The following is a 17050-nucleotide window of genomic DNA, read 5'->3' as shown; positions in this document are numbered from 1 at the left end:
CTTTTTTATCCCAAAAAACTTTGTCTTCAAAATAAGGGTGCGTCTTATACACCGGTGAGTCTTATATTCCAAAAAATATGGTAATATCAAATTCCTGATAACAGAGCAAACCTTCTCATTCTTATGATAACAGCTGTTTTTCTAACCCTTTTTGATGCAGTTGACAAAGTTCCTAAAAACTAACAAATCTATTTAATCTAATGATTACAGTTTCCTTGTAGTGTTTTCATTATCAGATGAATCCTTAAAAGGGCTTTACTTGTAATTCATCATACAAGGTTACTCATCAACAAACAATAAACCTTCACTACTATAATTAATAATGATACATCCAGGTAAAATCATAAGAGGTTTTCTTTTGTCCATAGATTATTACAAACAAGATTTAAACAAAACATACTGTTAGGTTATAGAAAATCAATCTTTTAAAATACAATTAGTTTTTTAACATAACATTTAACATAAATCAGAGTGGGTTGCTTTTTTAACAATATTAAATGACTATGTCTTATATAAAAGTTTAATAGTTTAACTGTCTCACTATGGACTCAGTCAATTCAACCTTAAAATTTATCCCAAATTGACCTTTAGAGTTTCCATATTATAACTTCTAATATGTTTTGTATGTCTACACGAAATTTCACAATCTTTCAGTAAGCATTAAGTCATTTTCAGACAAAAAAAAATCATAATTTTGAATAAAGTATTATCACTAAAAATTTCTCTGTGAATATATGGAGTCAAAGTGTTGACTTCACCGAGTACAAAATGATTTTCATGTTAAGATTAAAAATACTTTTCTGCATCTGAAAATCCTCAACTTTCATCTGCATAATCTCTAAAACCTCCTAGATAAATTTCCAATGTTTTTTTTCAGTAAAACTTTATATTTTATCTGTTATTCCTTCTACCCTAACTCTATATGAGGTTGGTCAATTTGACCAAACTCATAACCACTATAAAAAATAGGAAATCAATCTAAATTACCCCTTTTTTTTTCCAGAATGACTTTAAATTGCAACATAAACTACATTTGTTTATCCTCCATATATTTAAACTCATAACAGTATACTTCTGTTTATACTTAAATTTTATTGTTTTATTGCCCTTTGGACCATGTCTAACTAATATTCCCAAATATTACAAATTGTAAAGCACTTAGTGAACATGTAGTTTATGTTACTCTATCAAATTACATAAAGCATGGGCTACTCATAAGTGCACCTCCTGAAAAAAAAATTATTATTATTATTATTATTCATTTTAACTAATCTAACTTTATCTAACCTGAAATGTTTCTATTTTTTACATTTTAGTTATCTGTATAATAATAAAGCATACACATGAAAAATAAGAAATATAATATTTATCTGGGTCTTCTTTATTTTTGCTGTCGACTGCTGATGAAACTTAACACTACTTTTTTATACTAATGGTAAAAGTGAACCAAATAATTTTTTTAAACTAAATAATACACCATAGAACACAGAATAATAACATGCAAAAAGCAGACAATATTCTGTAACTATCACAATTTTCTGGCTTTCTAACTGTGTGACATGAGCTGTTAAAAATTTGGCTAAGCTCATCAATGTGTTTCCCTTGGGAATAAACTTTTGACTGGAAGTGAAATAGACAATTCTCTGTGTAGAAAACAAAGTAATATGATTTCATTTGATAGATTACAACTTTGGCTTTCTATTGTTAGTATTAAATGTTAGAGAGAACTACTGGCAATTTCTGAAAGAGAGGATGTGATTGGTGGGTGTAACAAGAGAGGTCTGATTTTCTAGATTTCGGCTCTGTAACCAAATAAGATTGAAGGATATAAAAATTATGCTTTGCTTGAGTGATGAAAACATTATCACGAGCAATTTACATTAAATTTCATATTTCTTCGAGGGGGTGGTAAATAAATTAGAGGAGAGGAGATATCTAGAAACCAAATGTCACAGTTCTCATATTCGGGGAAATTTTTTTAAATATTGCCTTATAAAATTAAAAACTTATATAATATTAAAATTTGATTTATTAGCTACATTTTGATGCCAAATTTATTCATATACCATGATAATAAAGTACTTTAATTAAATTTTTAATGTAACTCAGTAAAACCTAAAGACATATGCAAAAAAGGATATCCATAATGAAACCATTAATACATATTTCAATTAGTAAAACCACAGCATATGTATATTAAAATCAAAATACTTCATTGAATGATAAATTACTGAACAAATGTCTTTCTTTCTGAGGGTTGGCAGTTTCTCCTTCTACCTACTTTTTACCATTAATTGCTTAACTTGTACAACAAACATTTGCTATTTTAGTCAAATGTAACTTATTAGCTGAAGGTTAGCAGTTCTTTCTCCTACCTACCTTTACCATCAATTGCTTAACTTGTACAAGAAACATTCGTCGTTCAGTCAATCCTAACTTATTGTATAGATTTGAGCCACAGGCCAGCAATACTCCCATGTCAGTCACAAACATTGTTCCATCTGAACCACAGAATGCTTTTACGGCAGTTGTATTTTCAGGAAGATGCACCTTCGTTGGTACAGAGCTAAGCATAGAAATAATGGAAATTTAAGTAAATAATTCTAAAATGATAAATTATCTTGTACAAATAGAAAAACTGAATCATGGGCCCTTTTTTTTAAGATGTCCTTGTTTTATTTTCAGAGATGAACCATGAAAAATAACTGACAATCTTGTAAAGGGATTCAGGCTATCTGGTCTTTTTATTTGATATTTATTCACTTGTTTCGTGTGTGATCTTGTAACTTTAAAAACACTGCTAAATATATTGTATACTTAATAGATAAAGAAAACATAGAAGGGAGATCATTTATCACAAATCTCACTTTTACTAAAACACTGTTCTTAGGATATCTGTACTTCTTCATGTTCTAAACAAATAACCTAAAATAACAATAACTAGCATTTGACATACATGCACATGTGTACATTTCACTACATTTTATTAACTTTCTTAACAATGGGATGATACAGGAAAGATAATATCTGATGATTATGGAATTGCTGGGTTATTAAATTATATTTTTATTTCAGTTTTAATAATGAAAATTTAAGCAATATTGCTCACCCTGAACAGTTGCTTAATAGATCAAGAAGATTACATTAACTCTGAACTTGTTTAGATAAAATTGGGAAGTTTAAAGAATAATAAAGTTCCTGGGCCTGATCATATTTATCCATGGGTTTTGAAGGAGGATAAGGATTGGATATATATATATGAGCCACTTGCTACTATTTGTTTTAAGTCCTTAAACAGTGGACAGGTGTCAGAAGATTGGAAGTTGGCTAATGTTACTCCTCTTTTCAACTGAGGTGATAACAAATTGTCCCAGTAATTATAGTCCTGATGAAACTTAGTTGAATGGAAGGCAAAATGCCTGTTGTAGAAATACAAGTGTAGAGGACGATGTTTCAAAAGTCTTCCACCTTTCATCTTCAGGATCTGGAGACGGGAGACTTTCGAAACGTCGCCCTCTACGCTTATGTTTCTACAACAGGCAGTTGCCATCCATTCAACTAAGTTTCATCATTAATACACTACCTAAACAATCTATCAAAGAATTATAGACCTATTAGTCTTACATCAGTTGTGTGAAAACTTTTTTGAAATTCTGATACAAGATGCTTTGCAAAGTCATTTTAAAAAGTTTTAAATTTTGATGGATAGTCAGCATGGTATTACTAAGGGAAAATCTGGCCTTAATAATCTTTTGACATTATTTGACAAGGTGCCATATAAAAGGCTTGTTAAAAAAAGTTATCTCTGTACGTGTGGCATATAGGTTGGCTCAATGGCTAGGTGGAAGAAAGCAGAGAGTTGTTATAAACAGTAGAATTCAGTTAATCTGGATTAATGTCACAAGTGGTGTATCTCAGGGCTCAATTTTAGGACCTCTGTGCTTTTTGATTTACATCTAAGACATAGATGAAGGAATGGTTAATAAATCTGCTGATATCATTAAAGTTGTGTGTGCTGCTGGTTGCAAGGAGGATGCTACTGCTTTACAAAAGGATTGGGATTATTTGGTGAATTGGGGAAATAAATGGCAGATGACTTTTCACAATTTGAATTATGAGTATAATTTTGATGTGAATAACCTTAACAGCATTATGGAAAAGAAAGATCTTGGTGTTCTAGTTCATCAGTCTCTTAAGTCATCCAAGCAATGTGCTGTTAATAGTGGCACGGCAAATAGGATTTTAGGTTGTACTTACATTAATATTGAATACAGTCTAAAGAGATTATAATGTCATTGTATAGGTCATTAGTTAGGCAACATCTGGAGTACTGTGTTCAGTCTTGAGCTATTTAACTTAGGAAAAACATTAAATTGTTGGAAAAGGTTCAGAGAATGGCTACTAGGATGAATACTGGGATGGAAAGGTCATATAAGGATAGATTAAAATCTCTGAAACTGTTTTCTCTTGAAAAAAGAAGAGTTAAAGGGAATTTGACTGAGGTGTTTAAAATTCTTAAGAGAATTAATAGTGTTGATGTATAATTTTTTTTGTATTTAAAGGTGAGAATGGTAAGACTAGGGGACACAAATATAAATTTTGGTAGGGTAGGAATCATCTTCAGCTAAGACAGCTTAATTTTTCTAACAGAGTGGTTGACTTTAAGATATGGTAGGTGTAGTTTATTAAAGGTAGTTTAATGGAAGGCTTGATAAATATTTGAATGTATTATTAGTGTTTACTTTAATCTTGTGGATTGGATGGTGTAGATAGACCAAGAGATCCCTTGTTGTCCTTTAATGTTATGTTATTATAATTAAGACATCACTTTTGATATAACACACCAGCACAAAAAATACCTTACTATAAAATTAATCATGTTTAGAGACTCTTAAAAACATTGTATTTTAGAATATCTTAAAATATTCCATTGATTTTTGAATACCTTAGAAATAAAAATGTATTTTTTTTGTGAATGTTTTAACATGTAAGTATGATAAAAGTATAGCCATTACAAACCACATACCAATCATCTTCATTGCCAGTCCCTAAACGTCCTAAACTTCCACAACCCCAAGCATAAGCTACTGCTCCTCCACTTACCACCACTACATGATGAGGACCACAAGTTACACTCAACACATCAACACTAAAAAAAGACATAACAACTGCTGTAATGTGAAAAATAATAAACCATTCAGTAGCAATACTTTATGCAACTCATTAAAATTAACTATTAGTATTACCGTGTTGATTACAAAATCTAACTACTTAAAGCTAAATCACAAGTTTTATTATCAAGATATAATAAAAAATCAAAAGAAATGGTTTTACAACAATACTATCCTTAAAAATCATTAGTAGTTTAGATTTCATCACACTTTGTTGTATAAACTTGTATAGTGTTCAACAACTAATATGTAATATGAAAATGTATGCACCCAAACATCTATCTATCTTTCTGCATGTCTATCATTCAATGAAACATTGGATTAGATTTTAATCTCATATCTAAAATATTAGCTAGAATATTGTAAGATGCATGAAAACATACTTTAATTTAAAAAAACAATTTCAAGACAAAAACAATTAAAATTTCTTCAGAACTTCACCTCAAAAGTTTCTCTACCAACTTTGGCTTGCTAGAGCTATTCCAGCCTCCGTACCCAAGACATCCTTGACTACCGTCTCCACAAGTCATGACTATACCATTGTCGCTGGAAAACACACTAAAACCTTCACCAGCGCAGACCCTGGAAAACAATATTTTGATAGAAACGATAACTATAACAACCAACCCTGAAAAACAATATTCTGATAGAAATGATAACTACAAAAATCAACCCTGAAAAACAATATTCTGATAGAAATTATAACTATAAAAACTGACCCTAGAAAACAATATTCTGATAGAAATGATAACTATAAAAACCAACCCTGAAAAAACATTATTCTGATAGAAATTATAACTATAAAAACCAATCCTGGAAAACAATATTCTGACAGAAATGATAACTATAAAAATCAACCCTGAAAAACAATATTCTGAAAAAAAAACAGTAACTATAAAACTGACCTTGGAAAACAATATTCTGATAGAAATGATAACTATAAAAACCGATCCTTGAAAACATTATTCAGATAGAAATGATAACTATAGAAATCAACCCTGGAAAACAATATTCTGATAGAAATGATAACTATAAAAACTGATCCTGGAAAACAATATTCAGATAGAAATGATAACTATAAAAACAAATATGCATATCTTAAGACAAAATGATCACTTAAACAATTAAAATATGTTTTTCAGCATATAAATAACAAAAGAAAATTCAGCTCCTGAAAAATAATAATAAAATATTTACTTGTAAGTCGTTAACACATACTTAGGCTAAAAATTCTTACTTAGTAATATTTTTGTCTTTGAGTGCTTCTACACACTTTGGTTTAGCTAACCATGGTTCTAGAGAGCCGTGTCCAAGTTGTCCTTTCTTTCCTTCACCCCAGGTATAAGCCATTAGATCATAAGTTAACCCTATCATGTGAGTTGAACTGACTGCAACCTGTTTATGAAAAAAAAGTTTATTTATTTACTGTACAGAATTGTACTTAAAATGTGAAACAGAAAATTTATATGCAAACCCAAACCTAAGATTGCACTAAGTCACAGTAGAAAAACAAGCAATACATTAAAGTTCTATAGGAATTGTTCTACATCCATAAAGCTCAACATGAAAGTTCTATACAAATGGTTCCATACCCATAAAGCCCCACATTAAAGTTCTATAGAAAAGGTTACACATACTAAAGCCTCACATTCAAATTCTATACAAATGGTTCCATACCCATAAAGCCCCACATTAAAGTTCTATAAAAAGGTTACACATACTAAAGCCTCACATTAAAGTTCTATAGAAAAGGTTACACATACTAAAGCCTCACATTAAAACTCTATAGAAAAGGTTACACATACTAAAGCCTCACATTAAAATTCTATACAAATGGTTCCATACCCATAAAGCCCCACATTAAAGTTCTATAGAAAAGGTTACACATACTAAAACCCCACATTAAAGTTCTATAGAAAAGGTTACACATACTAAAGCCTCACATTAAAGTTCTATAAAAAAGGTTACAAGTACTAAAGCCTCACATTAAAGTTCTATATAAATACAATTAAGTCCTGATAGCCCAGTAGAAGCCTTAAGGAAAGAAAAACTATGGCTTGCTTTTTATCTACACATAATTGGTATTAAACTTACATGGCATATTTAAATGGTTATGAAGCTATTAACAACAACAATTATAATACCTATTTCTATTATTGTTTAAATAAAACTGCTTTCTTACTTCTTTAATCCTGCTTCTTGGTGGTAATGGAACAGGGGAAAGAGATATGTCCAACTCATTTAGTTTTACTCTATAAAGTACAGATCTAATAAAAAAAAAAACACTCAGTTTTCATCAATAAATTCTATCATTACATACATTTAAAATAACCATAATTTATAAGTAACTGTAACTACTGAACTGTGGCATTAAAAATACTAATCAGGAAAGTAATTACACATAACTATCTCTCTCTCTTTCTCTCTGTCTACTTCACCTTGGTTGCCAGCATGACACAATACAGCTTTTAAAATTGTTTTATTTCATATAGATCTTTAGGCTTAAGCTAAGTCTTTCTATTAGTTTCTTGTTAAAGAATTAATAATAATTTGTAAACTGTACTTCAGCTTTAAAGACTCCTAAACCCAGATTCTAAAAGTTTATGCAATGATCTAAGCTTAAAATCTTAACTATTCTGGTTCATTATTAGCAATGAATAAAAACATTAAGTTTCTGTTAAGTTCATTAACTCAGTTATTCTAAGAAGTTATGATCAAAAGTAAAGGAGAATGTATAACATCCATAGTGTTGATGAGACCTCTTCCTCAATATCAGGGATCATCAGGCCAGCTGGGATACAACAAACACAGCAGTGGCTGAGACACTATTTATATTATCAGTTTGAAAGATCAATAACTGTTATGGCATCAACTAGCTTTTAAAATGGTAAGTACAGTTTTTGTCAATTTTATTTAACTCATTTATAAATTAGTGCAAGAATTAGTATTTATTACCGCTAATACCAATGATTTATTACTAGTATTTGTTTTTTACTTTAATTAACTTTTACTCAAAATTCACAAGAACTGGCAAACTAATCTTCTCATTCCCAGAATGGGTCAAATAATCATAGTGTCAACAGGATGAAACTACATTAGTAATTCTAAGGACTTATGATTGAAAGTAAATAATAATATATAATAAAATACCAACCACACCATGTATTACTTTACTAAACAAATAAACCATAAATAACATGAAAATAAAGCAAGCATTTTTTCATCAACCTACATTAAATACAACATTTAAAAACAATATTTTTTCAGATATGGAAAGAAGTTTGAAATATTTATGAAACATTTTCATTTTACAATTGAATACCTGCACAATCATTACTGCACAATAAATAAAACACACTTGCTTCTCTGATAAAAATGCAAATTTTCTCCTAATGTTTTTGAAACAATGTATGTATGTATGCTTGTATTAATATATAGATACATACACACAAAGAGAGAGAGAGAGAGATAAATATCCAGTTTACTTTAATAACATCTAACAAAGAAAAGTTAAACAATTAGAAAAGTAGAAAAATAATTTAGAAAACATTATGAACATCCAATCTACATTATTTAAATAATATTCTCAGTGAGAATGTTAAATAATTCAAATAACTGAAGAAAGACCTTTAGAAAGTAATTATCATTATTATAAAAATACAGTATATATATATATATATGAATAATTTTTTCAGAGAACAAGTTAAATAATTAAGACAGTTGAAGAAAAAAACGTTTCTCACCTAAGGTTCCTGAGTGGGCTGAAATAAAAACATTTCATAAAATCATGATAAAACATGACACGTTAAATAAACAAATGCCATATAAGCAGTAGTTTTAAATCTTAACTTTAAAAAAAATGTGTCATATAATCAGTAGTTTTAAATCTTAACTTTAAAAAGTGTGTCATATAATCAGTAGTTTTAAATCTTAACTTTAAAAAAATGTGTCATATAATCAGTAGTTTTAAATCTTAACTTAAAAAAATGTGTCATATAATCAGTAGTTTTTAAATCCTAACTTATAACTTTTTAAAACTTTTCATAAAAATCAGTAATTTTAAATCTTGTAACTTTAAAAAAATATGCCATATAATCAATAGTTTTAGATCTTAACTTCTAAAACATGTAACAGCTTGGTGTTAAATGCACATGTATTACAGTTATATTTCTCAGGGAACTACAACATAGATGGATATAATTGTTTAATATCCAGAGGTTTAAACCTTTTAGATACTATAGGTAGTTAAATATAAATATCGCTAACAAAGAGTTTTTCTTCTATCATTACTTTAAAATATTTTTAATTGATTTGTATACCCTTGTAAAGTGAGTTATGATGTTCCATACCTGTCACTCCACAGCAGTCTCTCTTTTATGGGTAAAAACGTGTTGAGGAATAAAAGTTAACATTTTCCTAAATTGAAAAATGTATTTCCAATAATGCTTAACTCCTCTCACACTTAAAGCTATTACTCAACTTCCAGGGTTTTGTCTTTTGCCCATCTAAGCATTTTCTCGCTTGCTCCAGTTTTTTATACCCCACTCAACTGTCCTTGACGATATTTATCTTGTGATACTCTCCATCTACGTCAATGCGCCTTCTATCCTGATAATGTATATAAGCACCTCATTCAGATAATGTTATCACTTTTTTGAGACTGACTCTATCTCAGTCTCTAACACCAGCTCCTAGTGAGGAGGAAGGATGGGAGAGTGTCAGCAGAGGTAAGAATTATTGGAAATACATTTTCTATTTAAGAAAATGTGAACTTCTAAAACATACATACCTCTTCTCCCACTTATAGTTAGAATCCCACATTGAGAAGGTGAAGGGGTCAGTGACGGCATTATCCATACAGAAAGCGTCTGCATAGATCATGGGTGTGTCAACAGAAGATTAGCACCCTAGTGGGGGAACCACACTACATCCAGAACATGTATGCTCTTCATCCTGAACTTAATTCCTGTATTGTGGGTGGAAATGTACATGAGTGATCATCACTATGGGCCAGCCCTAACTAAATAGTTGAGGTTCCACTACTCGGGGTTAGAATTAAGGGGTCTTGGTCCCTATATCCCACATTGGTAGCTAGGGCAATTGGATCACAACATTATATATATATATACTTATGAGTGGATCCCAATCTGTAGCCACAGAGTGATGCGTTCCAAGCTACCAGAATCATGATGAGAAAGTAAGCAACACAGAAGTGGACAAAACCTTCTCTTCCACCTGAAGAAGCCCAAAAAGCAACATCCCAAGCTCGGGATGATGGGATTGTGTATGCCTTACTCAATAAAAGGAAAAAAGAATTAATCCGGTCTGGAATCATGAATATTCATCCTCACTACCCAACCGTGTGGGTAAGGTACATTCCACTTGACCCCAAAATTGGCAATCCGACCCAGCAGCGGAACCCTTGGATATAGATAGCATCTAATCCAGGCACCAAGATACCAAGGGCTGATGTCAGGAGTCAGGAATAGGGGCAAAACTATGACTCTCTGTAGGATCCAATGAAATTCGAGCCTCCAGTAACAACAGGGAGGAATTTAAAAGCCCAAAAATGAACCAACGTGTCTGCTAACAATGGATCCAGCCCATCATCAATGAAATTGGTGATCCTGAGAGGCTTCCAACAAAGTGAAGTGAAAGAAAAACACAACAATGAATTTTAGAGTTGGAAATCCATATACTTACCCTGTCCTTGCAGGGAACATTGATCTATTTAGGTTAACTACAAACTCTGCTTTAGAACCCCGAAATTCGTTGTCAGATGTAATATTTCAGAGTCGGATAGGGCATAATTGTCTCTTCACATAACTGAGAAGTAAGCCTTCCAGCATGAACCACAATATCCATGGATGGATAGAAAACTAAAAGTTCGCTTACAGAACTTTCAGCCATCAAATAAAGTGCTAGATAACATGGATAATATTCAAACTATCGTAACACTGGGAAACCTATTAGTGATGTTTTGTCAAGAAAAAGTGATAACATTATCTGAATGAGATGCTTATATACAGTACCACAACAGAGGGCATATTGACATAGGTGGAGAATATCAAGAGATAAATATCGACACAGGAAATTGAGTGGGGTATAAAAGACTGGAACAAGAAAAACAATTTCAGACCAATGATTAGATGGGCAAAGGAAGAAACCCTAGTGGTCAATTATTAGCTATAAGTGGGAGAAGAGGTATGTATGTTCTGGAATCAAAGCTATCTTGAAATCAAACTATCCACATGCATCTCTGTTTGTAGCTTTAAAATCAATGTTAAAATATAAACACACTTGTAGTACATCCACAAGCAGAGATAACTCACATATAATATCACCACACACTTGTAGTACATCCACAAGCAGAGAAACAGCTCACATAAAATATCCCCACACTTGTAGTACATCCACAAGCACAAAAATAGATCACATATATATATATATATATATATATCACCATACACGTGTAGTACATCCACAAGCAGAGTTAGTTCATATAGAATATCACCACATACTTGTAGCCCATCCACAAACAGATATCTCACTTAGAATATCATCACACACTTGTAGTACATTCACAAACAAATAACTCACATAGAATGTCAACACATAAAAAGTGTTAATATTTACAGAGCATCACCACACACTTATAGTACACCCATAAGCAGAGATAACTCACATAGATTATCACCACACACTTGTAGTACATCCACAAGCAGAGATAACTCACATAGATTATCACCACACACTTGTAGTACATCCACAAGCACAGAGACTGCTCACATAGATATATCACTACACACTTGTAGTACATCCACAAACAGATAACTCCCACAGAATATCACCATATACTTGTAGTAATCCACAAACAGATAACTCACACAGAATATCAACACACACTTGTAGTAATCCACAAACAGATAACTCACACAGAATATCACCACACACTTGTAACACATCCACAAACAGAAAACTCACATAGAATATCACTACACACTTGTAACACATCCACAGACAGATAGCTCACATAGATTATCATTACATACTTGTAGTATTTTCACAAACAAATAACTCGCATACAATATCACCAAACACTTGTAGTACATCAACAAGCAGAGATTACTCGCATACAATATCACCACACACTTGTAGTACAAGCAGAGATACCTCACACAGAATATCATTACACACTTGTAGTACATCAACAAACAAATAACTCACCTAGAATATCAACACACACTTGTAGTACATCCACAAGCAGAGGTAACTCACATAGAATATCATTACACACTTGTAGTACATCAACAAACAAATAACTCACCTAGAATATCAACACACACACTTGTAGTACATCCACAAGCAGAGGTAACTCACATAGAATATCATTACACTTGTAGTACATACACAAACAGATAACTCGTATAGAATATAAACACAAAAAGTTCTAATACTTACAGAATATGAACCCACAGTTTTAGTACATCCACAAGCAGAGGTAACTCACATAGAATATCATTACACTTGTAGTACATCCACAAACAGATAACTCATATAGAATATAAACACAAAAAGTTCTAATACTTACAGAACATGAACCCACAGTTTTAGTACATCCACAAGCAGAGGTAACTCACATAGAATATCATTACACTTGTAGTACATCTACAAGCAGATATAACTCACATAGAATATCATTACACTTGTAGTACATCCACAAACAGATAACTCATATAGAATATAAACACAAAAAGTGCTAATACTTACAAAACATGAACACACACTTTTAGTACATCCACAAGCAGAGATAACTGACATAGAATATCACCATACACTTGTAGTACATCTACAAGCAGATATAACTCATACAGAATATCAATGCATAAAAGTGCAATAATACTTATCAGGGCCATAGAATGTGGTAAGGCCAGTTAGGCCATGGCCTGACCACACTTTGTATAACTACAACTTGTGTATTTAAACTTGCTTCTTCTAATTCAGTACATTACATTGTGTGTAAGAAATATTTGTAGTTAAAATACCTCAAGATTCAGTTTCATAGCATTAAATTTTCAAAATTTTTCTGGGGAGCATACCCCCAAAACCCTCTAGAAATGGCATTCTTTGCACACATTGTGTATTATATTGTTTAGCTGTGGCAATAGCCTGACCACTCCAAAATTTCTTCCTACCACAATGCTTACAGAATATCAATCCACACTTGTAGTACATCCACAAGTAGAGAAATAACTCACATAGAATATCAACACATAAGTGTACTAATACTTATAGAACATCAGTACACACTTGTAGTACATCCACAAGTAGAGAAATAACTCACATAGAATATCAACACATAAGTGTACTAATACTTATAGAACATCAGTACACACTTGTAGTACATCCACAAGTAGAGATATAACTCACACAGAATATCAACTCATAAGTGTACTAATACTTATAGAACATCAGTACACACTTGTAGTCCATCCACTAATAGAGATATAACTCACACAGAGTGTCAACACATAAGTGTACTAATATTAATAGAACATCAGTGCACACTTGTAGTCCATCCACTAATAGAGATATAACTCACATAGAGTGTCAACACATAAGTGTACTAATACTTATAGAACATCAGTACACACTTGTAGTCCATCCACTAATAGAGATATAACTCACATAGTGTCAACACATAATTGTACTAATACTAATAGAACATCAGTACACACTTGTAGTCCATCCACTAATAGAGATATAACTCACATAGAGTGTCAACACATAAGTGTACTAATACTAATAGAACATCAGTGCACACCTGTAGTCCATCCACTAATAGAGATATAACTCACACAGAGTGTCAACACATAAGTGTACTAATACTTATAGAACATCAGTACACACTTGTAGTCCATCCACTAAAAGAGATATAACTCACATAGAGTGTCAACACATAAGTGTACTAATACTTATAGAACATCAGTGCACACTTATAGTCTATCCACTAACAGAGATATAACTCACACAGAGTGTCAACACATAAGTGTACTAATACTTATAGAACATCAGTACACACTTGTAGTCCATACACTAGCAGAGATAAAACTCACATAGAATGCTTACAGAATATCAACACACACTTGTAGTCTATCCACTAACAGAGATATAACTCACACAGAATATCAACACACACTTGTAGTCTATCCACTAATAGAGATATAACTCACACAGAATATCAACACATAAGTGTACTAATACTAATAGAACATCAGTACACACTTGTAGTACATCCACTAACAGAGATATAACTCACATAGAGTGTCAACACATAAATGTACTAATACTTATAGAACATCAGTACACACTTGTAGTCCATCCACTAGTAGAGATATAACTCACACAGAGTGTCAACACATAAGTGTACTAATACTAATAGAACATCAGTACACACTTGTAGTCCATCCACTAATTGAGATATAACTCACATAGAGTGTCAACACATAAGTGTACTAATACTTATAGAACATCAGTACACACTTATAGTCCATCCACTAATAGAGATATAACTCAAACAGAGTGTCAACTCATAAGTGTACCAATACTTATAGAACATCAGTACACACTTATAGTCTATCCACTAACAGAGATATAACTCACACAGAGTGTCAACACATAAGTGTACTAATACTTATAGAACATCAGTACACACTTATAGTCCATCCACTAGCAGAGATATAACTCACACAGAGTGTCAACACATAAGTGTACTAATACTTATAGAACATCAGTGCACACTTGTAGTCCATCCACTAGCAGAGATATAACTCACATAGAGTGTCAACACATAAGTGTACTAATACTTATAGAACATCAGTACACACTTGTAGTCCATCCACTAATAGAGATACAACTCACACAGAGTGTCAACACATAAGTGTACTAATACTTATAGAACATCAGTACACACTTGTAGTCCATCCACTAGCATTGATATGAATCACATAGAGTATCAACATATAAGTGTTCTAATATTCATAGAGAATATCAATATACATAATGTATTCACTCACAAAGAGAAAATAAAACACATACAGAATATCTACATACACACACATACACTTGTTAAAATACAAGTCCAACAATGTTCATACTTGTGCATGTTGGTTTGTCTTTGATTCTCAACAATCACTTCAGTATCTTCTTCAGCTTCATCTTTTGTTGGTTCAAACTGCTTGTTCAACTAAAACAATATATTTATACATTAAAAAGTCTTGAAAAATTAAAAAATGTTCTTATAGCACCCATAACATAAATCTTTTAAAACAGTTAAGAAAATATTTATACATATTCAGGGTATAAGTCAGGTAAAGGAAAGACAAAGAAATAAAAAAGTCATTCTCAAATATGACTGTAGAAGTTTTAATTGTTTGATAAATATAATTATATATTCACCAATGCGACGTCAAATTTTGATAGAATGCAACATCTAATGTGCTGAATTGTAAGTTTCTCAATAATATTATATAGAATATTAAACAACCATTTGAAGCAAACTCAAACTACACATATTTTCACTTATTGTATTCCACAAAACAATCTTCTACTACCATATAAATGAACCAGCAATTGTTGTTTTAAAGCATTGCTTTAGGCATATTTCTCAAGCTACAAATATACAATTTGATCTTTAGAAAGAAGAGCAAGAACATGATAAAAACCAACAAAAAGTGGAGTCTCCTAAAAATCTGAATTAGGGTACAAACAATACTAACCTGCCCAACTAAGGACCTGGTCATTATAGTGTTAAATTTTATCTAAAGTGCCAAATATTATCAAGTTATATGTCCAATGGGAACACATATGTATTTCCATTTACTTTTCACTCAGTCCTTTGCATCATTAATGTGTTATTATTTCTCAAGGAAAATGTAAACAGATTTGAGTGCTACCAAACTGCCTGATTGAACTTGAACTTATTAGAAAACTGTTCTTTATCTAAATATATTTATTTATTCAGAAAGCTTTAATGATAGATGCATTAATCTTTGGATCAAAATAAAATACTTTCAAAGAAATTAGTGCAATACTCAGTCAGTATCCAACACCAATAATAAATATTTGTCTTGGATAGTTTGGGTGTCTAAAACTAAAGAATTCAGTGTTTTTCTAATCGTAGGTAACAGAGTTTACAGCTTTAATTACAAAATATTCCACTAAAATGCCATCTGGAAAAAATGTCTTCAGACCTTGAGAATAAGTTGAAAATAACTAAACAAAATAATGCTAAGTAATGAACATGAAATGTTTCCACATTAAAGAAAACTAAACACTGAAGTAAAGAAACAGGTTATGTTGTATAAAAGTTCAGATATATTATTAAACATTTATGCATTATACAGCTTAGTCAAAGACAGTAAGGATCTGTTTACAAGTTCAGAGACACTACCCACCTGTTTACACATTCAGAAACAGTACCTATCTGTTTACAAGATCAAAGACAGTAAGCATCTGTTTACAAGTTCAGAGACAGTACCCATCTGTTTACACGTTCCGAGACACTACCCACCTGTTTACACATTCAGAAACAGTACCTATCTGTTTACACATTCAGAAACAGTACCTATCTGTTTACAAGATCAAAGACAGTGCCTCACCTGTTTACTAGTTCAGAGACAGCACCCATCTGTTTACATTTTCAGAGACAGCACCCATCTGTTTACATTTTCAGAGACACTACCCACCTGTTTACACATTCAGAAACAGTACCTATCTGTTTACAAGATCAAAGACAGTGCCCACCTGTTTACTAGTTCAGAGACAGTGCCCACCTGTTTACTAGTTCAGAGACAGCACCCATCTGTTTACATTTTCAG

The 17050-nt window shown here is 31.7% G+C and overlaps 1 protein-coding gene across 1 annotated transcript in view; it reads right to left on the bottom strand.

Moving 5' to 3' along the window:
• The window catches only part of LOC106474869 (serine/threonine-protein kinase Nek8-like), a gene marked incomplete at its 3' end in the record, with an annotated part of 27470 nt that overhangs the window by 4922 nt on the left and 5498 nt on the right, over positions 1-17050 (bottom strand). The window contains exons 5-11 of the mRNA XM_022403150.1: positions 15329-15417; positions 8915-8932; positions 7354-7438; positions 6409-6566; positions 5613-5753; positions 5027-5149; positions 2380-2566 (exon numbers count right to left, since the gene is read on the bottom strand). Of these exons, the coding sequence (XP_022258858.1) occupies positions 2380-2566; positions 5027-5149; positions 5613-5753; positions 6409-6566; positions 7354-7438; positions 8915-8932; positions 15329-15417 (801 nt within the window). The remainder of the gene's footprint in view (positions 1-2379; positions 2567-5026; positions 5150-5612; positions 5754-6408; positions 6567-7353; positions 7439-8914; positions 8933-15328; positions 15418-17050) is intronic.

Source organism: Limulus polyphemus, unplaced genomic scaffold (assembly GCF_000517525.1).
Source record: "Limulus polyphemus unplaced genomic scaffold, Limulus_polyphemus-2.1.2 Scaffold7793, whole genome shotgun sequence".
Taxonomy (NCBI): domain Eukaryota; kingdom Metazoa; phylum Arthropoda; class Merostomata; order Xiphosura; family Limulidae; genus Limulus; species Limulus polyphemus.
The sequence above is the reverse complement of the archived record's forward strand: the minus strand, read 5'-3'. Positions and strand labels throughout refer to the sequence as shown.